General features: G+C 43.1%; 1 protein-coding gene across 1 annotated transcript in view; it reads right to left on the bottom strand.

Moving 5' to 3' along the window:
* Positions 1-23691, bottom strand: part of B3GLCT (beta 3-glucosyltransferase) — an 886903-nt gene that overhangs the window by 397038 nt on the left and 466174 nt on the right. Inside the window, exon 5 of the mRNA XM_077484097.1 lies at positions 208-284. Coding sequence (XP_077340223.1) covers positions 208-284 — 77 coding nt within the window. The remainder of the gene's footprint in view (positions 1-207; positions 285-23691) is intronic.

Here is a 23691-nt window from a genome sequence, read left to right as displayed (position 1 = left end):
TAATAAATAAGTGTAAATACTGTAAATGTCTCACCTACAGTGAATGCAGCCTAAGCTTAATTTTGCCCCACATGAAGACAGTTTCAAATTGGAGTTGATAAATCTACAGGTAACTAACTGTACATCAATGGCTACTGTATGGTATAACAGTACAGAGTATTACGGTAAGTTAATTTAATGTTACCAGCATTTACATTGGATACTTACTGTGGAATGACAGGAAGAACAGTCCATGCTCCTTCATTGTCCACGGTCTCATGCAGCAGTATCACAGGGGGCACTTTCTTAAAGAGAAAAAAAAAAAAGTAAATTTAAAATGTTAAACAAGGGGTGGATTGTAACATCCAGATACTACTGTTAATTTTGTACAAAATAGGTCTATTAACTTAACTTAACCACTATAATCCACTGCAATGACAGTTCTTCTCTAAACACTTCTTTTTCAGGATCATTTTACTGCCATTAGTGAGGAAAATTATCACATGCTGTGGACTGGGAAACCTTGAAGCCTAACTGCTCAGTGTGGGACTCCAAACTCTAGCAGATTTACTTCCAGGCAAATGGACATGCATAAAAGCAAGTTGCAACAAGTATAGAAATAAATGTTAAATATAGGTGTGCTATATGAAACCACATGTGATCATTTTTTACATTCACAAACCCCATCACTCTTTGCACAAAGACTCAAATTCTTAATACAGACAATGAGAGACTAAAACAGCTCTGATTTGATATCATCATACAGGCACAATTTCCATCCTAATCAAACAATATCCATGTGGATGAATTAAGAAGCAAAGTAGAGACCATCCAAATTTACTTAAATTATACTTATACCCCGCATGGTACTGAAAATTGTCCATAGCAGTGTCCATTGTCTATGCTATGAAAGCTCTTGAAACCTCAGAATTATTGCTCTCGCTCCAATGTTTGCAGTGATGCCTCACTTTGTGCAACACAATTTATGTTTACATACATGTGCAGACCCTACATGTTCGCAATTAGGTATTTGTGGGGGCAACTGGGCCTCTTTTACTTTTTTATTATTTTTATTTTGCTTTATTATAATTTATTGCCACTTGTTGTTTAATTTTATTGCTACCAAAATGGGAGGGGGGCTATGTGATAACAAGGGAAGATGCCAGGTCCTCTGTAAGGCTCCATTAACACCAATGTGTTTTTTTCATGGTTTTGCAGAATTGTGGGACATTATTTTTAACATGTGTTCCTATGGAACACATTCACATCAATGCATTTTTGTGCCTCTGAGTTTTTGGAACAGGTCAGGGACTTTTTTTTTAAATGCAAAACAGTGCTTTATTTTGCTTTTTTGGTTCAATAGACTTCAATGGAGAAGCTGCAAAAAAAAAAAAAAAACATGCAGTGCATTTTTACCGCAATTTGTGTTTTTAATCTGCCCAACAACAAACTCTCCACAAAAAAAAAAAACACAAATTGCAGCAAAAACACGTCAAAATTGAGGTAAAATCGCTGTTAAAACAGAAAAAAGCACTACAGAAATGCTTAAAAGCAAACTGCATAGGAGTGAATGGAGCCTATTAGAACCCCAATGCCATCCCTGGCCTCCACTGTAGCCAATCAAGCAAAGAAGGTGTGTGACTAGCAGCTTTCCTGGCCACAACAGATGAGGAGTAACAGTTCTGAACTTAGACGTAATGCAATCCTCATTACTACAGAGTTCATTTGTTGTTGAGTAAATCAGGAAAAAGATGTTCCCTGAACTCCTATTCTCTATGCTGAGACATTTTACTATTGCCCTGAGGAAATGGGAGAGCACAGGAACTACGTGGGCAGCAGCCAGGTGGTACCTTGGTAGACAAGGGCTTAATAACTAACACATCCTTAAAAGTATTCTAGACTGCAAGTAGTGTATGTACCTTCATTTGACTTGGTATCAGCCTCTTGCAGTCTATTGTACAAGGTTCAGAGACAGGAGGGAGAAGAAGCACAAGGTGATCAATCAAATGTGTTGCATTGTGAGGAGCATGATAATGGGGTGCTCAATTAATTAGGACTTAGTTTCAATTTAGTCTGGAACTCCGCTTTAAGTGGTTTTCTGGAGCTCAGTTTTAACGCCTCTCAATACATGGTTCTTACCACAATCCATAAAAATGTGTTCAATGAAAAAGAAAGACTCCTATTCCAATTAGTAGCATAATAATCTTTAATTCCTGAAGGAGTCTGTCAAATCCATGAGCCAGCAAACATTTTATCTATATTGATTATTTCTGTGTGCTCTCCACATACCTGACACTCATCCTCTTCTGTTACTAAATAGGATACTCTCAGTTTGATTTTATCCCTGCAGAACTCCTAATTACCACAATTTAGATTCTAATTGTATCTCATTTGTATGTAGAGCTGCACGATTGTGGCCAAAATGAGAAACACATTTTTTTTTGTTTAGAATAAAGATCATGATTCTCACACCATAACATCATCTTTCACATTATACAAAAAAATGGGCTGACTTTACTGTTTAGTTTTTTATTAATTCGTTAAAGTATATTTTTTCCCCCAAAAAATTGTATTTGAAAGACCGCTGCGCACAGAGTGACATAAAATATTGCAACAACCGCCATTTTATTCTCTAGGATCTCTGCTAAAAAAAATAATATATATATATATCTATAAGTAATTGTGTCATGGGACTTTCTTCTAGGACGACAGCCATGCAGACCAATTTGATGCAGTGTGCAGGGAGGGCATGGTCTGAGCAACGACAGGCTGACCTCCCACCCCTTCAACCTCTGCAGCAATGCTGGCAGCACTCATACGTCTATTTCCCAAAGACAACCGCTGGGTATGACGCTGAGTATGTACACTCAACGTTTTTGGTCAATAATGGCGAGGCCTGTTCTGAGTGGAACCTGTCCTGTTAAACCGCTGTATGGCCACCTGGCTGCAGATCAGTTTCAGGGTCTTGGCACTCTTCTTATCGCCTAGGCCATCTTTATGTAGAGCAACAATTATTTTTTTCAGATCCTCAGAGTTCTTTGCCATGAGGTGCCATATTGAACTTCCAGTGACCAATATGAGAGAGTGGGAGCGATAACACCAAATTTAACACACCTGCTCCCCATTCACACCTGAGACCTTGTAACACTTGTCCTTGTCACATGATACCGGGGAGGGAAATGGCTAATTGGGCCCAAAGTTGACATTTTCACTTAGGGGTGTACTCACTTTTGTTGCCAGCGGTTTAAAAATGAATGGCTATGTGTCAAGTTATTTTGCGGGGGCACCAAATTTACACTGTTATACAAGCTGTACACTCACTACTTTACATCGTAGCTAAGTGGCATTTCTTCCGTATTGTCACATGAAAAGATATAATAAAATATTTACAAAAATGTGAGGGGTGTACTCACTTTTGTGGATACTGTATATACTAGACTGTATATATATCAAATACATGGCCTGCACTGACTGAAGAGAGAGTATACACTGAATATATAGTCTATACTAAATGTAGTATATATATATATATATATATATATATATATATATATATATACATACATACACAGTATCTCACAAAAGTGAGTACACCCCTCACATTTTTGTAAATATTTTTTTATATCTTCTCATGTGACAACATTGATGAAATGACACTTTGTGACAATGTAAAGTAGTGAGTGTACAGCTTGTATAACAGTGTAAATTTGCTGTCCCCTCAAAATAACTCAACACACAGTCATTAATGTCTAAATTGCTGGCAAAAAAAGTGAAAATGTCCAAATCTGGCCCAAAGTGTCAACATTTTGCGTGGCCACCATTATTTTTCAGCACTGCCTTAACCCTCTTGGGCATGGCGTTCACCAGAGTTTCACAGGTTGCCACTGGAGTCCTCTTCCACTCCTCCATGACAATATTAGGCAGCTGGTGGATGTCAGTGACCTTGCGCTCCTCCACCTTCCGTTTGAGCTTGCCCCACAGATGCTCAATAGGGTTTAGGTCTGGAGGCATGCTTGGCCAGCCCATCACCTTTACTCTCAGCTTCTTTAGCAAGACAGTGGTTGTCTTGGAGGTATGTTTGGGTCATAATGTTGGAATATTGCCCTGTGGCTCAGTCTATGAAGGGAGGGGATAATGCTCTAATTCAGTATGTCACAGTACATGTTGGCATTCATGGTCCCCTCAATAAACTGTAGCTCCCCAGTGACGGCAGAACTTATGCAGCCCCAGACCATGACACTCCCACCACCATTCTTGACTATAGGCAAGACACACTTGTCTTTGTACTGCACACCTGGTTGCGCCACACACGATTGACACCATCTGAAACAAAAAAGTGTATCTTGGTTTCATCAGACCACAGGACATGGTTCCAGTAATCCATGTCCTTAGTCTGCTTGTCTTCAGTAAACTATTTGCTTTCTTGGGCATCATCATTAGAAGAAGCTTCCTTCAGGGATGACAGACGAGCAGACCAATTTGATGCAGTGTGCGGCGTATGGTCTGAGCACTGACAGGCTGACCCCCACCCCCCCACCCCTTCAACCTCTGCAGCATTGCTGGCAACACTAATATGTCCATTTCCCAAAGACAACCCCTGGATATGACGCTGAGCACATGCACTCAACCTTTTTGGTTTACCATGGTGATGCCTGTTCTGAGTGGAACCTGTCCTGTTAAACCGCTGTATGGTCTTGGCCCCGTGCTGCAGCTCTGTTTCCGGGTCTTGGCAATCTTCTTATAGCCTAGGCTATCTTTATGTAGAGCAACAATTATTTTTTTCAGATCTCCAGAGAGTTCGTTGCCACGAGGTGCCATGTTGAACTTCCAGTGACCAGTATGAGAGAGTGAGAGCGCGAGCCAGAACATCACACTTAACACACCTGCTCTCCATTCACACCTGAGACCTTGTGACACTAATGAGGGAAAATGGCTAATTGGTCCCAATTTGGACATATTCACTTAGGGGTGTACTCACTTTGGATGCTAGCGGTTTAGACATTAATGGCTGTGTGTTAAGTAATTTTGAGGAGGCAGCAAACTTACATTGTAATACAAGCTATACACTACTTTACATTGTAGCAAAGTGTAATTTCTTCAGTGTTGTCACATGAGAAGATATAATAAAATATTTACAAAATTATATATATATATATATATACATATACACACACACACACACACACACACACACACACACACACACACACAGTAACTCACAAACGCCCCATAATGTCCGCTGTTCAGCGAATGGGCGAACACCCAATGTTCGACTCAAACATCGAGCTCATCCCTATTACTCACTAATGTGTATAGAGGTCTTGAAAGGTCTTCATATCTGGTAAGAATATATAATTGTCCTATCGATCCCTTAGGGAGCATGGGGTGTTGCAACTGTTAGGGCCGGTTCACACTGCAGGCGAGGCGACACCGACTTGCCTCGCCGCGACCTGCCGCGACCTCAGCGGCAACTTGCAGATGACTTCTGTATAGAAGTCAATGCAAGTCGCCCCGAGGTCGCCCAGAAGTAGTACAGGAACCTTTTTTCTGAGTCGGAGCGACTCGAGTCGCTCCTCTCAGAACGGTTCCATTGTACAGAACGGGGGCGACTTGTCACACTGCGGCGAGGCGAGTCGTGTCGCCTCGCATCGCCCGCAGTGTGAACCGGCCCTTAATCATTGGAAGGACACTATTTTCTCTTCACTTAAGTACCTTTGCTGGTTTCTGGATACTCATTTCACTACATTATTTGATGTATTTTGAATATTGTGGAGGACTTTATGTTTTTCTGATATACCCCCTGTCTTCATTGTATTGAAGAAGCATTGCATTTTATGACAGCGCAACATATCACCCAAATAATCCACTTTAGCACCTTCTAAGATTTGGTGAACACATAATTCAACAATCAAGTGGCCTCCTTCCAAACCTGTAATATTGATGCCTGATGGCAGAAAGTCAAGGATGCACTTGCCACTCTAATGCCTCGTACACACAATCAAAACAATCCGGTGGAAAAGTCCGGCGGACAATCCCGCCGTGTGTGGGCTCCGGCGAACTTTCTTTACCCAAAAGTCCGGCGGACTAAGAAAGTATTTTTGCACTCCAATCTGTCCGCCGGACTTGCATTTCGGTGGACAATCCGGCTGTGTGTGTGGCAGTCCACCGTACTTTTGAAATGAACGGACTTTTCCCGCCCGGAGAAAAGTCTGTTCATTTTGAGTGCGTCTCCAGGTAGCCGAGCCAGCGAAGGAGGCGGCGCTGGCCCTGTCACCTGGTATGGACTTAAAGGGGAACCCCTACGCCAAAAAATCGGCGTGGGGGTCCCCCCCCGGGTCCATATCAGACCCTTATCCGAGCACGCTACCCGGCCGGACAGAAAATGGGGTGGGGAGGTGCGAGCGTCCCCCTTCCTGAGCTGTACCAGGCCGCGTGCCCTCAACATGGGGGGTGCCTTGGGGAAGTGGGGGTCGTGCGCCCTCCCACCCCAAAGCACCTTGTCCCCATGTTGATGAGGACAAGGGCCTCTTCCTGACAACCCTGGCCGTTGGTTGTTGGGGTCTGCGGGCGGGGGGCTTATCGGAATCAGGGAGCCCCCTTTAATAAGGGGCCCCCCCGGATACCGGCCCCCCACCCTATGTGAATGAGTATGGGGTACAATGTACTCCTACCCATTCACCTGTGAAAAAAAATAAAAATAAAAACACAACACACAAGGGTTAAAATAGTTTATTGCACAGCTCCGGGGGTCTTCTTCCGTTTTCGGGGGTCTTCTCGCCAGACTCCTCCGCTATCTTCTGCTCTTTTGCTAGCTCTTTCACTAGCGGAGGAGCTTGGCTTTCTTCTTTACCGCCACCCTCTTCTTCCAACTTCGGGGGTCTTGTCCCCGTCTTCGGTTCTTCTTGCCGGGCCTCCGTTTTCTTCTTCCAGCTCTTTTACTAGCGGTGGCCCGGTCTTTTGTCGCCGCTGCCTCCTCTTCTTCCTTGAAATGTTGACTCGATGCTCTCTCCGGCCGCAATGACAGGGACGCGTTGTGCGGCGATTTATATGATGTCACAGCATCCTCTGGGACTGTGACATCATAATGGGCGGGGACATTATCCGGGATGTCCCTATATAAGTCACCGCGCGGCGCGTCCCTGCCATTGTGACCGGAGGCAGCGATGAGGCAACATCTCCAGAAGAGAAGAACAGAAGAAGGCGACAAAAGACCGGGCCACCGCTTGTAACAGAGCTAGAAGAAGGCGCGGTGGCCCGGCAAGAAGAACCAAAGAGGGGGACAAGACCCCCGAAGTCGGAAGAAGAGGGCGGCGGTGAAGAAGAAAGCCGGGCTCCTCCACTAGTGAAAGAGCTAGCAAAAGAGCAGAAGATAGCGGAGGAGTCCGGCGAGAAGACCCCTGAAGACGGAAGAAGACCCCCGGAGCTGTGCAATAAACTATTTTAACCCTTGTGTGTTATGTTTTTTTTCTTTACTTTTTTTCCCAGGTGAATGGGTAGGGGTACATTGTACCCCATACTCATTCACATAGGGTGGGGGGCCGGTATCCAGGGGCCCCCTTATTAAAGGGGGCTCTCGGATTCCGATAAGCCCCCCTCCCACAGACCCCGACAACCAACGGCCAGGGTTGTCGGGAAGAGGCCCTTGTCCTCATCAACATGGGGACAAGGTGCTTTGGGGTGAGGGGGCCGTGCGGCCCCCCCTTCCCCAAGGCACCCCCCATGTTGAGGGCACGCGGCCTGGTACGGCTCAGGAGGGGGGGTGCTTGCTCGTCCCCATCCCCTTTCCTGGCCGGCCGGGTAGCGTGCTCGGATAAGGGTCCGATATGGACCTGGGGGGCCCCCATGACGATTTTTCGGCATAGGGGTTCCCCTTTAAGTCCATACCAGGTGATGGGGCCAGCGACGCCTCCTTCGCTGGCCCCGGCTACCTGGAGACACGCTCAAAATTTGCGGACTTTCCTCCGCGTGTGTGGGCGAGTCCGTTCATTTCAAAAGTACGGCGGATAGTCCGGCGGACTTAGTATGCTGTATTAGTCCGCTGGAAAAGTGTTGTCTGTGTGGGCAAGTAGCTAGTTCGGAAAGTCCGGCGGTAAGTTCGCCAGACTAAGTCCGCCGGATAGTCTGCTACGTGTGTACACGGTATTAGGCTCAGTTTACACGGCCGCAACTTGGGATCGGATTTGTGAGACCCCAAGTCACATGATATGTGAAATCCCATTCTAGTCAATGAGAGTCTTAATTAGCACTACTGTAGTTGCTCCGACTTTAGAAAAGTTTCCTGTATTACTGCAAGGTGACTTCTATCCAACTTATGCCCATATAGACTTTAATGAAAGTCGCCTCCAAGTCGGATCTTCATCTTAATTGGTTCCCGACCGACTCACACAGATATACTGCGGAACAATGTACAATATATATTAGGGGATTGCGCCTCCCACTCACTAATCCCCCCAACCAGTATAAATGATTTTAAATAAACAAATGCCTAGACACACTAAGTGATCACTATGCCACCTTAATACCATATAAACCCCCAGAACAAAAACCAATGTTTATAAAATCAAATATAAGTGCAAATGAGTGTTTTAAATCAATCATAGTCCTTCATATGCAATGGTTATTTCAACAACTTCAACTGTGTCATCTCAATCCCCGTTCATCTTCTAATGAGTAATCCACATGTGTCACCAAGGAAAAATCCAAAATCGTGTTACCATCACCTAGCAGAATGGCCACTCACCAGATGTCACCAACCAGTAAGCCTTCAGTTCATTCAACGGATAACCAATCCTCAATACACTTCTCCCGTTAGCAATTCCTCAATATCCGTATGTTCATACAAAATTAAATAGAACCAATATAGTGTAAAACCATTTCATCTTTAATTAGGAAATCATTAAAAACATATTGCACTCACATTTCAGTGTGTCTATTAACCGACACCAAGCTTATCCAGCTATAAGAAAACAACGCAGGATCGGGCAAGCCAACGATGTTCCGCAAGTGGTGCTCTCCTCCCTCCACTAAACCGACCTGTTCCTGGCTATTTTTCAAGGACAGTATGTCTCCCACAGCTTCTACGCATTTTGCAATTCAGTGTCAACAGGAAGCTTCTACGCATTTCGCAATTCAGCGTCAACAGGAAGCTGAATTAAAGCCAGCAACTGTAGCAAGGTGGTAAGCAGGTCCTCATAACAGTAGGTATTTGCAGTGTAAGACGCCACACAGCGTCCACTACCAGACAAACAAAATCTGCATACTATGACCTGCAGGGCCAATCAGGAGCCACCAAGATCACGGGAATCCCCTCAACTTCTATACAGTGCAGTAGTTCTGGTAACAGTTTTATTGGCAAAAAAAGAATTATGTTAGAGTCTAGAGATCCCACAGAGCTACCAGTATGTCTGCCACGTCTGCCAAAGGGTCTTTTGAACTTGCTGCAAACCTGAAAAATGAGGTGTGATGCTAGCAGATGTCCCCCTTTAGGGCACAAAACAACTGATAATACAACTTAATTTACAACTTTACAAGACACGTTTCTAAGTGGACATGTACAAATGCTCTTTCATGCCATTCATCATAATGGCCCAAAAGAATCCTATTTTTGAGTTGCTTTGCGCTATAACTTCACAAATAACTAAAGAAATCCAGTTCTTCTGTATTTGGACCCCCATCCCTCTCTACTGGCAACAGTGTCATAGACACATTTACATTCTTCTGCCTTCAGGAAGGGAGAGGCTTTAAACTTGAGCGGTGTACATGTAACATATAGCACAGTACCTACAAATATACTTCAATTACGATTCCATGAGCAGAAACACACAATCCTTAGTATAATCATTTGTAAAAAAAATAAATAAAAATAATAACTATTCTATCACATATGCTTTTCTGGACACAGTCTACCTTCAAAACAAACTTCATTAACCATTTCCAGCCTACTCTGGCACTCCTCTCCTACATGTAAAAAATCATAATTTGTTTGCTAGAAAATTACTCAGAACCCCCAAACATTATATATTATATTACAGAAAAAAAAAAAAAACCACAGCAGTTTACATCTGCTGGCACTGGAAGGGATGTCTTGACATCACTTCTGGCCTCCAAGGGTCATAGAGATGGCTGGGGACCATCTGGTCCACAGGCAGTTCTATGGTAAATCGCCACCAGCTGATTCATTCTCCAGCTCCCAGATCGCTAGGGCAAACTGGGAGAAGCACCGGAGGGTGGTGGGAGGGGCCATCTCATCCCACTGCCTGTAAAAGCAATCAAGCAGATGAACAGCCGCTATGATGGCTTTTACTTTGCAGGGAATTGAGTGATGGAAAAAAAAGAGATCTGAATGATGCCTGCAGATGCAAATTTCCACTAAAAGTCTAGGACATCATAGGATGTCCTTGGGTGGGAAGTTGTTAAAATATTCAGTGACTAATGATTACTCAGCAACTGCTGTACAATTTAAAGAGTGCAGGGGAGCATATAACATATTTAGAGTATAGAGCTCTGAAGTATGTCATACAGCCCAGAGTGCTGTAGCCAGAAGTATGCAATATAAAGTCCACTGTACAGAGTGCAGTGGTCAGGAGTATATCATATAGAATCCAGCCTACCATCACCTTGCAATGCTGTCCCTCTTCCAGGCTCTCTGGGATTCCCTCTTTCCTTCACATGATAGCTTATCTAGAGGCTCTCTGCTTCTCTTTCTGAACAGCAGCGTTCTCTCCTTTCTCTGGCTCACTGCACATGATACCCACGCTGCATGTGCAGTGGATTAGGATGAAATTATGGCTATCCATGCACCAAATCAGGTTCCTCCTCTCCTTTCTCCTGGCCAAACTGTCCATCCATGGCCAGGGGAAGAAGGTAAGCTGCCGCAAAGATATCAGGGATGTGTGTTTAGCTGCCAACCCTAAAGTGGCTGCTAAACTGCACCACAGATGAACCCTGGGAGTGGAGTTTGGACCCCATATCCCCATGCCTCATCCCTTTTCCCCTTAGCTGCCAATCCGCTTCTAGCAAAATGCAATTCAAATTGCACAAATATGCAAAATCCACACCTAAATTAGAGTTTAAACGTACCATACACTATTTCTGCCTTAGCGGTCTGGTAACCATTAACAAATGTCACAAACATGGTCTACAAATGCAAATAACTTAATTTAATGTGGTAGTGCAGTGCTCTTCTCTAATGCTGCTGCTTGAAAAATTATGCTAGCTAGCTGGTAAAAACAGATGAAACACCATTGTGCATATCATGTCTTATGTTCATGGAAAAGTTTAACAGTAAGCCAAGCACACTGCATAAAAACTTTTTTTAATTAAATAAAAACTCTAAGTGGCATTGCAAATGGCAAGATGTAATGCTTGTTAGGGCAGATATTAGGAACTAAGAGAGGTTTAAAATACAAGTTCAGGCACCATAAATCAGTAAAGGGAACATTAACTTACTGATAACACATCTCATTTGGAGGTGTTTATGTAAGGTCACACTGACCTATCATGCTGCTCATGGCTATTTAATTTCTGTTCGCTATTTCTTTCAGCAGAAAAAATACTTATTTGAAGATTCTGCCTGTAAAGGCACAGAAGGTGCAAATGGGAAAAATATACCTATTTGTTTCCTTTACTGAGATGTACTCTGAATTTAAATACATCATTTTCCCTAAAATTAATCATTTTATGTCCTGTACTTTTGTAACAATAAAGAAAACGCAGGCTATTAGCATTACATGAACCTTATCAAAGAAGAAAGCACCATGACATGGAGTAACAAACACTCTTTTTCTGTACTATTAGAAGAAAAACATCACCTTTAAAGGGTTAGTTCACCTTTACAGAAAACAAATAACTGCTTAGGCAGGTAAGGGGTGTTTGTAGATAAAAACAAATTGTGCTCTGACTAAAGTTCAATAATGCCCTTACTATAGGTGTAGGCCATTTACATACCTCCTGAAGTCTGACTGGAATACTCCCAGGATGTTGCTAGGAGGTTGCCAAGTGAGGCCTAGTCGTTATTGTTCACCACTGCAGGAGTGAACACTTTCTTGGATTTAAAACCCCTCCACATGCTCCCTTTCTGATGCAGCATTTGAGTGCTCACTCCTGTGATGGAGGAGGTGAGCAGAAATAATTAGGCCTTATTTAGTAGCATCCTGGGAATATTGAAGTTAGGCTTCAGGAGGTAACCAAATAGCCTACACATATAGGAAGGGCTTTATATAAACGTCAGACTGAGCTGAACAGTTTAGTACAGCACAGCAGAGTACAGTGGAGAGAAACGGTACTGCATCCCCATACTGCACTGTTAACCCAGACCATTATGAGGGAGCCCGAGTAGCTCCGGCGGGGACTGTGGAGCTGTGAACCAGCTGAGCAGCATGGAAGGGAAGTGGAAAGGACACCGCACACTGCAATCCGCCGGCAAGAGTACTGGTAAGAGCCCAGGACATTGAGACTGAGACACTGTCTATAGGAAAAGGAGGCGATTTAAAACCCCCAAAGAAATTAATAGAGACAGCAGGTGATTGTACAAAAGTGGAGGATTCAGATGGCTATTGTACCCCCTGCTCATATCCAAAAAAAAAAAAAAAATAAGAAATAAGGACATGTCATATTGTGCTAAAGGCTAAAGTATTTCTGTTTGCCAATTCTACACTCTCAGTAAACTGTAAGCTGTATTTAGATAAGGACATATTGCTGAAGGTTGTATCAGATGTATTGGCTGGAAACTGTGTAGATATCGACAAGATTTTAACTATATGTGACTGTGCATTGGGTGTATCCTAGAGTGGGGGGTAGGGGACACCCTGGGAGTTTGCTGTAGCTGAAATATATATATATATATATATATATATATATATATATATATATATATATATATATATATATTATTTTTTTTTTTTTTCAATAATTCTTTTTAAAACTTGGATGGCTTTGCTTAGCAGATAACCACAGAATGCAGCAGCTGCGCTCTTCTAAGCATAAAATCCCTCAGCAAACGGCTGCATCAGCAAAACAAGAGCAATATGCACATACTTCTTCACAGTCTCCCCCAAAGAAGGGGTCGCAGCTCAAATCGCATCAAGGGGGTACATTGGACAGAAAAAGTCAAGGCCAGAGTCAGGCAAGTGTCTCAACCCCGTGGGCGCAGACGACAAAAGCAGAGTAACAAAAACTTGGGATTGCTTGTACAAAATGTAAATACAGAAATAACAGATAGCACAGTTGGGCCTAGCAACCCCTCAGAGAAAGAGACAGCCCTGACGGATGGATTTATGGCAGTGAGAGTGTGTAACGAATCACTTAAAGATCTATGTGAACAAATGAAGGGGGTTAAAGAGGACTTAATCATGGTTAGACATGACTTACAAGAAACAGCAGAAAGAACTACAGCTCTGGAAGGAAGAGTTAGTCAGCTGGAAGATGAGGTGTTGCCGCTAATAAAAGAGATGAAAAGTATGAAGGGACAGTTACTCAGACAAGCGTTTAAATTGGAAGAAATGGAAAATAGAAGCCGAAGGGACAATGTATGGGTGGTGGGATTGGTGGGTAAAAGAGCGGGAGGAGCGGGAGCGAATGCCAGTATGGTTCAAGATTTGATATGGGGTAAGTGTGGATTAAATTAAGGTATCACTGGTAACAATACTGGTTGGAAGCAAGAAGTAACACAAAGGAAGAAACATTGAAAACATTTAGGTAAAAGGGTTTTTGTAATTCACACGAAATCGTCCTTAAAAAAGTTGTGGGAAACACAAGTTATAATGAAGTGTATTGGTGTGAAATCTAGGGAGGATTTAGACACTAATTTAGTCTTAAATAGTCACTTTTTAGGAGAGTGTACACAGTGTATGAGTTTAGATGCAAATTAAAACACTAAAGATAGCTTCATGGAATGTAAGAGGGTTGGGTACAGTGAGCAAAAAAGCGGTAGTATTTTCTATGTTGGAGAAGTATGGTGTAGAACTGGTTTGCCTGCAGGAAACACACCTAACAAAGGACACAGTCTAGCAAATTCAGGAAAAAAAAAATATATCAATGTCAGTATCACTCAACTTACAGCTCCTATAGTAGGGGGGTAAGTGTGATGGTGAGGACTGGGGTGAATTTTTTTTTCTGTAGGCAATCCAGTATAGATTAATTAGGCTGATATGTTTTTCTTCATTGTTTAATTGATAATAGAGCGATTGTAGTGGCAAACATTTATATCCCTCCGCCATTTAAAATAGGCGGAGGGATATAAACTATCTATTTTGAAGGCAGCTAATCTGCCCAACCAGCTAAGATGTGCTTCCTCAGATTCTGTAGGACTTGTGTAAGTTTTTGTTCCATTGGCAGATAGTCCGAAATAGAAGGTCTGATCTTGCAGTGAGTTTGATTCCTAGGTAGGCGATATCATGACAATTCCACATATACAGATACCTTTGTTGTATTTCAGATTTGTCTTGTGGGCATACTCCTAGGTCTAGAATATATGATAGTGGGCAGACCTGACAAGTTTTGTTTGAGATTGAAAATGGTTTGGACAGCATACCTGATGTACATACTCTGGCTGAGGGGGATGTATAGAGAGCTGCAATTGCCGATAACAGGTGACCCTCAAATCCAAATTTTTCTAATGTTTTTGTAAGGTACAGCCAGTGCACTCTGTGGAACGCCTTCTCTGCATCCAATGCCAAGAGAAGAGAAGGCGTTCGTTTTTTTTCTGCAATGTGGATTATGTCAATAAATCTTCTGGTGGCGTCAGAAGACTGCCTCCCTTTTGTAAAGCCCGATTGATCTGGGTGGATGATAGTGGGCATAATATCTATTAACTGTAGGGCTATCATTTTAGCATATATTTTTAGATCATTATTTAGTAGCGACATAGGTCTGAAGTTTTGGGGGACGTCCATGTCTTCCCTGGTTTTGGAAAGGTAACTATCAAGGCTTCTAGTATTTCTGTGGGGAAAGAAGCAGATGTAGCAGCCGTCTCGAACACCCTAAGTAAATGGGGACCTACGAGTAATTTACAATTTTACAGTATTCCCCTGTTAAGCTGTCCGGTCCTGGTGATTTGTTGTTAGGGAGGGAGTCTATTACCTTTATAATTTCTGGTAGTGAAAAGAGGGCATTTAGTTGGGTCAATTGGGAGGGGGGAATTTGCTGCAGACCTATGTGTAAGTATAGGATTAGGGTGTTTGTTCAGTTTGTCGAGGTTTTCGATTTCTGACAATAAGGTGTCTAACTTCTGCTGCCTCTGCTTCCTGAGATTAGAACCAAGTTGAATAAACATTCCTCTTATGTATGCCTTATGGGCATTCCACAAAGTGAATGGGTTTTCAGAAGACGGAGAATTGATCTGGAAATATTCGGACAGACGGCACTCCAAGATATGCTTTGTTTCTGGGTTATGCAATATTTGAGGGTTAGCCCACCAGATATAGACATTGTGGGTGGGATAGGAGTCTCGTAGGGTTAGAAGGATGGACGCATGGTCTGACCATGATATATTGTTTATCTGAACATTCGCTTTTTGGAGTAGCCACCTGTCCGTCAAGGACATGTTAATTCTTGCATACGTACAATGCCTATGTGAGTCGAACGTGACGTCTTTTTCTGTGGCATGAGTGCAGCGCCAAGCATCAAATAGGTCGTGAGAGTTCAAAAAGGTTGGCATAGCAGGTACTTTGTTGGGGTACTTTGATATGGAGTCCATTTGTGGATCTGGGGTGATACTGAGGTCCCCGCATAGTACGAGGGCACCTTGTCGTTTATTCTTAACTTTTTTCACCAATTTGTTAAGGACGCTAAGTTGGTGTCTGTTAGGTATGTAAACTTTCACTATCATGTATGTCGTAGAGTTGATATCGCATACTAGTATGAGATATCGACCCATTGGGTCAGATATTACCAGATGGAGTTGGAAAGAAATGGAGTCTAATAGCCACCAGAACACCTCTTTTTTCACAGCCATATTAGAAAAAAAGTAATGTTGAAAACTTTTGTGGAAACATAGGGGTATCCTGGTGGAAGTGAGTCTCCTGAACACATAGTATATTACATTGGGATGAATCTGCTTCCTTCCATAAGGATGCTCTTTTGGCTGGGTGGTTGAGGCCGTGAGCATTGACAGATAGTATCTTCACTGGCAATTATAATGGAGAGTCAGTGAGTGTAGATAGAGTGGATTCACGTGTGGAGATGAGAGATGTACCTTTTTGATTTGCATGCCATCGTTTAGTTTCCCAGCTTGGGAGGTTGGTACGACGTTCCTCTCCTCCGGTGAGGGATTTTGGTGGTTCTGCGTGTTTGAAGTGCAGCATCAAATTTTCCATTGTAGCAAGGATGATTCGCTGGTTTGGAAGGGAGAAGATTCTGGTTCATCCTGGTTGATCCAACATTGGGTGAGAACTGCCTAACAAAATAAACCAAAAAAAAAAAAAAACTGTTGACAGGGTTAGAGAAGTTTCCACTAGGGGATTCCTGCACATAGTGCTGCATTCAGTGTTGGTGGGGGAATGTGAAAATGTTTCCATGTTCCGGTATTCCCGGGGGATTGGTGACAATGTAGTGTTGGGATTATTGTAGGAGCCTCTTCATTAGCCCTCTGTGTTTTTTTTAAGTTTGTGTTTCCTGGACACCACCAGCCATTCTTCCTGGAATTGTGTAGGGCCCCCCATTGGAGAGGAGGTTGATGGTGGGTCTCTTATTATCCCCCATTGCATGAGCGCTGCCAGACCTTCCTCCAAGGTGGATACTGTTATAATGGTTCCATTATGGGTAATGGACAATGTCGCCGGGTACTTCCACTTGTGGAGGATGCAATGGTTGCGTAAGGCTTTTGTAATGGTTGCTAGATTACGACGCCTTTGAAGGGTGTATCTGGAAAGATCTGGGAGCAGTTGTATGGCATTGTATTGCTCCGGGCGTTGGTCTGATTTTCGGAAGGTTTCTAGAATGTATTCTTTTGTTTTGTAAAAATGCAGCCTTAATAAAACATCTCTGGGTATGTCATCTGCAAGAAATGAGGGTTTAGGCACTCAATGAATCCTATCGATTGTAAGCTCTAAGGCGATCGTGGTTGGTAATATGGCTGAAAACAAGTCCAGTGCATATGGTGGGAGCTGTGAGGCTGTCAGGGTTTCTGGGATGCCCCTAATCTTTAAGTTGTTCCTCCTTGATCTGTCTTCAAGGTCTGATAACTTGTCTTTGATCCAGGAGAAGGAGATATTGTCTTGATGGGCTTCATATGCATCCACCATCCTATTAAAGGAGCTAGCATGTTCTCCCAATACGTGTTCAACCCCGTCCACCCTATCACCCAACTTGTGGATCTCTGTTTGGCATTTTTTGATAGTATGAATCATGTCAGCCTGTATAGATGATTTAAGGGATAACATTTCCTTGAGTACAATGTCTGATACAGGCTGTCCTGTGGTGGGGAATCCTGTCATATGGTCAGGCGCAGCTGGGGTGTTAGGCCTCTGAGGTGTGGTATGTTCACTCACCCCCATGTCATGTGTCTGCATACCACTGTGTGGGGAGGCTGTATGCTGTCTGCTCTTCGCAGGACTCCTGGTGGTCAGTGTGGATGCAGCAGAGGACAAGCCATTATGTAGGCTCTGCGATCCGTTCCGCCATCCGTCCTGTGTGGAGGCTCTCGTTGCTGCCTGCCTGCTTCTCTCGCGCATGCGGCCTCCTCCGCCATCTTGTGGCTGTCTCCGGCCCTGTGTAAAATAGCCTGGCAGCTTGCGGAGCTGCAGCGGTGGCTCCTTTCTCCTCCGCAGCTTCTCTGGAGTGTCCCTGGGTGCTGTTAGGGTGATAGCAGCTCGTCCAGGTTATTCTGGCTTTCGTGTGTGAGTTATCCCCCGGGTGAGTGACGGAGCTTCTCGGCTATGGGCCACCTTCGGGCTCGGTCGCCACATCCCCGAGAAGAGCGTTTTTAAACTTGCAAACCCAAACAGAGAATGAGGGATCAAGAGCCACATTGTCACTAGATGTGACTAAAGCCTTTGATACTGTAGAATGGGGATATATTTGGCGAGTGTTGGAGAAATTTGAATTTGGCCACTCATTGATCGGATGGATCAAAATGCTTTATGACAAGCCCACTGCAAGATTAAAAATTAACAATCAACCGTCAGACAGGACAGAACTGGAAAGGGGAACAAGACAAGGGTGCCCATTGTCCCCCCTGCTCTTTGCCCTGGTAATGGAGCCCTTGGCTATCTCCATAAGAAAAAGTCCGGAGATAATAGGCTTCCAGAGGAGGTTGGGAGAGGAAAGAATCACGTTATACGCGGATGATATTCTACTCTTCCTGGGAGATATGGGTCATTCATTGGTAAGGGCAATGAGCTTAGTGGAGACGTTTGGCAGTTTTACTGGGCTGGAGATAAACTGGGCGAAATCGGAGTTATTCCCAATAGACACAATCAGGGATGAGAGAATACCAGAGAGGCCCCAACTGGCAGTTGTAGATGTTTTGAAATATCTGGGGCTAGTTATAACAAAAGATCCTAACCAATTTATAAATAAAAATCTTGTTTCACTTCTGTCTATATTTAAGAAAAAAATCGATATCTGGAAGTGCTTGCCGCTATCAGTAGCAGGTAGATGTAGCCTGATAAAAATGATGTGGCTACCTCAATCGATGTATGTACCAAATAACTTCCCAGTGTGGATACCTAAAAAATGATTCAATAAAATAGAGAGCCTGTTCAGGAAATTGATATGGAAAGGGGAACAAGCCAGGATACGCCTGCGTACATTGCAGCTTCCAGTGGGGGAAGGGGGGGGGGGGGGTTTCATTGCCTAACCCTGAGTAGTATTATGTAGCATCACAAATGCAACAGCTAATGGGATGTGGCAACCCAAGTGGAGGAACATTTTGTTAACAGGAGCTCTGCACGATATAATAATAGAGATATTGGAGGCTGACTCCTTCTGTTATAAGTACCACAAAATTAAAATGATAACTAGAATACAGAAAAAAGTTTAAAAAAGTGTTAAAATATAAAGGGTTTAATATATATACCCCCATCTGGAATAATAGTAACCTGCAGGAAATTCTCTTGATAGGTAAAAATATAGAGTGGGAAAAACGGGGAATTAAAAGACCGAGACAACTCTATGTGGGAAATAACCTTAAAAATTTTAATGAGCTGAAAAGGGAATGTAATATACCCCAGAATACATACTATGCTTACCTTCAGATAGGTCATGCTTTGGAAGCCCAATTTAGAAGTCAACCATTGCAATGGAAAAAAATCCCCCTTTTGCAGCGTATACTCCATATGGGCCCTACTAAAAGGGCCTAATCTTGCAAATATATGGGCAAATAAGTAAAAAGATTAATGGGGAGGAGAAATTAGGCTCAGTAAAAGTAAAATGGGAACAAGATATAGGGGTAATACCCCAGGACCAGTGGAGAAGAATTTTAGAGGCGTTCCCGTTGGTTTCAGTTTCCCCTTCGCAGAAGATATTGCATCTAATGTTGTTAAATAGAGTATATTATACCCTCAAACGATTATTTAAGTTCAGAAAAACATCTGACGCTAGTTGCCCTAGGTGCCGGGGGTCTGGGGATCTCCTACATATGATGTGGAGGTGCCCAAAATTGTTCTGTTACTGGGGATAAAAGGAGAAATTGGGGGTGGGTCCCCATATCTATGGCCTCCTGTTGCGTTTCTTTAGTTATTTTTTATGTATTTATTTTTCTTTAGTATTTTCTTTTTGTTTTATTTTTAAGATGCTCCCTCTTTGTCCTTATTAGATATTAGTGAATGGGGATTAAATAAATGTATGCTTGGTAATGTAAACAATACCAGATAAAATGTATGTATGTATAATACGTTTTTAATGTTGTTGTTAAAATATAAAAAAAAAAAACTAAGAATAAAGTTACATTTTTTTTTTTTTTTTATCTTTTACTATATAAAGGACATATTTACAATTACACCACAAAATATAATTTTCCTACTCCTCCTGAGTATGGGGATAACACACTTGTTGGACTTTTTAGCTCGAAAATGTATAGAGATGCCCAAAATCCAAGAAGACCTTTCAGGTTTTCAAGGGCCATACATTGTACATATGATTTTCTAGCACATTTCTTGAGGCCCTGGAGTTCCAGGACATAACAAACGCCCACAAAATATCCATATTTTACAAAGTAGACACGCCAACATATTTAATTAGAGGCATTGTGAGTCTTTTTAAAGATCACATTTCTTGCCACGCAGCTGCCAATTATATAGCTACACCTCACACACAGCATGAGCATACTTAGAATTATACCCCTTTGTATAATAAGGTTTACCTGTAGGTAAAATAAATATTGGTGCTCGTTTAGGAGATATTCACCCTGGGTGCAGCCGGAACTTCAGAGCTTTGTGCCAGAACCAAGGGCTCCCACGCATCGTCACTTCTCTGGCCAATTGCACAGCCAGAGCGTGCAAACCCGGAAGAAAGACTGGGGAAAGATGCCAGCCCTCCCAGTAATGACAGTGCAGTACTAGAGGGCTTTTTGTAAGGTAAATATTTAATAATGTGCTAGTGTGAGATGCATACTATCACACTATGCCATTGTCTTACAGGGTTTTTTTAATTTATTTTTTTACTTTTTTTATATAAAGATACCAGATTATACGCAAAGCTTTTTGCTAACCACCTAGCCAAATTTACTGCACTCTTGTTTCACCCTGACCAGATAGAATTTGTCCCTGGAAGGTAAACCTCAGATGGCACTAGGAGATTCATTGACCTCCTACAGTGGGTTAATCATCATTGAACTTCTCTGCTTGTTTCTTTCTTTAGATGCAGAGAAGGCGTTCAACAGATTACACTGGTTTTAATTAAAAGCAGCCCTAACCATCAGACAACCAGGTGTTCTATATTCATCCTAGTGACAGAATTTGGTCATCTGAGTTTCTAACCAACTCTTTCTCCATCACCAATGGCACCCGACAAGGGTGCCCCCTATCTCCCATCTACCACATCTCTGGCATCAAACTGGGAGATGCACAACATACCATTGGCATGTACGCGGATGATGTACTACTTTGTCTGACCAATCACCTTTGGTCCTTACCACCACCTCCTCGCCTGGGCACACGTCTACTATTAAATAGCTAAGGGTTCAACTTGTTATGCTATTCCTTTTAGAAAGTTGACTTAGTTATGCTCAGACCTCGGCTTGGTTCCAAGCCTCATGGGCAGGTCACATTTCTCACTGCAAAATGTTTCTCCTCCCACAAATCATCTAGATATACAGGTTTTTACCACTACCTATCCTCCCGGTCCACCTGGAGGAAGTACAAGTAACTCAAACTCCATTATCCCCCATATGAGCCTCAATACTTTTCAACTAAACATGCCAGACTTGGAGCACATGACATTGCAAAATATAAAGCTACAATTCTAGAACAACTTAAACACTAGTGGTGGAATGGTGGAACTCTGTCCACTCCCCCCAACCCCCCCCCCCCCCTGCCCCCCATGCTGGCTGTAAGTAGAGCACACGGTCCTAGTGTCTGACCTAAAAGTAACTCTAGGAGCAAGCAGGATACAATGCCCGCATGAGAGATCTTATCTCAACACTATTACCGCAGCTTATAAACCCTGGAACTCACTGGCCTGTCCAATCAAGCCGTAGAGCTCTTACCCATTAGCTCTTTAGCGCTACCCTGTCAGAACATCTTTCCTGGTACCAAGCAGGGATTGCTCCATTGGCCACTTATTTTATGGAACTTAATTGGAATCATTCCAAGATACAACTCAGTGTACATCTTGTGGCATTTATGCAGTCCTTGATCATCAGATCGAGGGAAAATACTGCCGTGCAAAATGTAAGCACATTGTTTCCCTTGTTTCCCTGGAAGCCCAGGTTCTGAATATGGGGAAGCAACTGTCAACACTGAGAAGTCCTTCCATACTAAAGGAGAGCCAGAATCGTACAAGGCAGATGCCGGCAGGAGACAGCAGAGTCAAATGGAGACAAAGAGGTGCAGGCACTAGGAAAGATTAGATGGGTGAGTCAGTAAGGGTAGAGGGGGGAAGTGCCAGGGAGGCCGATCCAGGGCTGGAACATCCCAATAAGTATGCTCCATTGAGTGACATTGGTAAAACCAGTCAGGGACCAGCACTGCTGGAGCTGAGGGACTCCATGAGCTGCCTGAGGAAGAGCACTTTCAGTGAGAGTGAGGGGAAGCGAAGGGGAAGGAAATACAGAATCTGGTGGTAGGGGACTCAATTCTTAGAAGGTCAGAGAGGCCAATCTGAAACAAAGACCTGAAGTGCCAAACTGTATGTTGTCTACCGGGCGCTCGGGTTCGGCACATCATAGATCTGGTGGGCAGATTATTGGGAGGGGCTGGGGAAGACCCGGCTGTTAGGGTGCATGTTGACACCAATGACAAAGTCAGAGGCAGATGGAGTGTCCTAAAGAAAAATTTTAGGGATTTGGGAGCTAAATTGAGGAAAAGGACCTCCAAGGTAGTATTCTCAGGAGTACTACCAGTACATTGAGCCACACCAGAAAGGCAGAGGGAGATTAGGGAAGTAAACAAGTGGCTGAAGAGCTGGTGTAGTAAGGAGGGGTTTGGGTTCCTGGAGGACCGGGCCGACTTCTCAGTTGATCATCAATACTGTAGAAGGGACAGACTGCACCTAAATGAGGAAGGAGCAGATCAGCTGGGAGTAAAGATGGCCAAAAAATTAGAGGGTTTTTTAAAATAAGCAACGGGGGGTCCCAGAGGTAGAGATAGTCAGCATGGAACATATTCCAGAGGGTAGTTTTGGGGGCATTAGTGGTAGGTTGACTAAAGCACAACCCAGAGATAAGTATAGTAACAAGTCCTATTTGCAAACTCGGAACACCCAATAAGAGGAAAGTATGTGACTGGTCTAAACTATGTGGCATGTTCAACAATGTCAGGAGCCTGACGGGCAAGATGTGTGAACTGGAGATACTGTTGTACGAGTGGAAAATTTGGATTTTGTGAGAATTTCAGAGACCTGGTTCAACAGCTCTCATGATTGGCTGGCAACCATTCAAGGGTATACCCTTTATCCCAGGGATAGAGAGGGTAAAAAAAGGGGAGGGGTATGCCTATATATCAAGAATAATATGAAAGATGACATCACTATGGGAGCTAGGGAGAAGTTGGAAACCTTATGGGTAGAGCTCCAAATGGGAGGAATAAGGGGAAAATAATACTGGTAGTATGCTATAGGCCCCCGAACCTGAGGGAGGAGGGGGAAACAAATCTCCTATCATAATCTGGATTAGCGGCAAGGATGGGAAGTGTTATCATAATGGTGGATTTTAATTATCCAGACAGACTGGGCGGAGGGAACCGCACATTCGTCTAAGGCTTGTCAGTTCCTAAATGTCTTGCAGGACAATTTCATAGTTCAGATGGTATACACACAAACTAGACATAAAGCGTTACTGGATCTACTAATTACCAACAATACAGACCTGATCACGGATATGGAAATAAGGGGCAATTTAGGAAATGGCAATCATTAGTCAATTGGCTTCAGTATATATCACACAAATAGGAAACATAAGGGAAATACAAAGACACTGAATTTCAAAAGACCCAACTTCCCTAAACTATGAACCTTGTTAGAAGGCATCAATTGGGATAAAATATTAGGAACAATAAACATGGAGGACAGATGGGTTTGCTGTAAGAGCATATTAAATAAGGGCCCAATGCATCCCAT

This window comes from Lithobates pipiens, unplaced genomic scaffold (assembly GCF_037356315.1).
Source record: "Lithobates pipiens isolate NorthernLeopardFrog02 unplaced genomic scaffold, aLitPip1_a1.2 Scaffold_16, whole genome shotgun sequence".
Lineage (NCBI taxonomy): Eukaryota > Metazoa > Chordata > Amphibia > Anura > Ranidae > Lithobates > Lithobates pipiens.
The sequence above is the reverse complement of the archived record's forward strand: the minus strand, read 5'-3'. Positions and strand labels throughout refer to the sequence as shown.